The sequence below is a fragment of the Pyrgilauda ruficollis genome, unplaced genomic scaffold (assembly GCF_017590135.1).
Source record: "Pyrgilauda ruficollis isolate IOZ18807 unplaced genomic scaffold, ASM1759013v1 scaffold7615, whole genome shotgun sequence".
NCBI classification, from domain to species: domain Eukaryota; kingdom Metazoa; phylum Chordata; class Aves; order Passeriformes; family Passeridae; genus Pyrgilauda; species Pyrgilauda ruficollis.
Genome location: NW_024529506.1, coordinates 1 through 777, shown reverse-complemented (window position 1 = coordinate 777; position 777 = coordinate 1). Strand labels below are relative to the sequence as shown.

General features: G+C 68.3%; 1 protein-coding gene across 1 annotated transcript; it reads left to right on the top strand.

The window, feature by feature from the left end:
• Nucleotides 1-9: 9 nt before the first annotated feature.
• On the top strand, nucleotides 10-353 carry LOC121363789 (neuralized-like protein 4; the record flags this gene model as incomplete). The annotated part of the gene is made up of 2 exons (XM_041486433.1): nucleotides 10-105; nucleotides 191-353. Coding segments are annotated over exons 1-2 (259 nt in total), but the record flags the coding sequence as incomplete, so codon positions are not given.
• Nucleotides 354-777: the final 424 nt, after the last annotated feature.

Sequence of the window (777 nt, the reverse complement as noted above, 5' to 3'; positions counted from 1 at the left end):
ATGTCCCCGATGTCCCCAGGCACGTGGATGATGACGGGGAACGGGGTCATGCACAACGGCACCACCGTGCTGGACGAGTACGGCCACAACCTGGACCGCCTCAAGGTGGGGACACCGCGGCCACCGGCGGCGGGGCCGCGTCCCCGTGGTCCCCATTGTCCCCGTGCCGGTGGTGACGCTGTCCCCGCAGGCGGGGGACACGGTGGGCGTGGTGCGCAGGGACGACGGCACGCTGCACTTCTTCGTCAACGGCGTCGCCCAGGGCCCCGCGGCCTGGAACGTGCCCCCCAACGTGTACGCCGTGGTGGACCTGTACGGGCAGGCGGCACAGGCCACCATCGTGGACGAGGGAGGTGGGTGACACTGGGGACACTGGGGACACTGGGGGGATTGGGGACATTGGGGACACTGGGGACATCGGGGGGATTGGGGACACTGGGGACATCGGGGGGATTGGGGACACTGGGGACATCGGGGGGATTGGGGACACTGGGGACATCGGGGGGATTGGGGACACTGGGGACATCGGGGGGATTGGGGACACTGGGGACATCGGGGGGATTGGGGACACTGGGGACATCGGGGGGATTGGGGACACTGGGGACATCGGGGGGATTGGGGACACTGGGGACATCGGGGGGATTGGGGACACTGGGGACATCGGGGGGATTGGGGACACTGGGGACATCGGGGGGATTGGGGACATTGGGGACACTGGGGACATTGGGGACAGGACCTGTACGGGCAGGCGTCACAGGCCACCATCATGGACGAGGG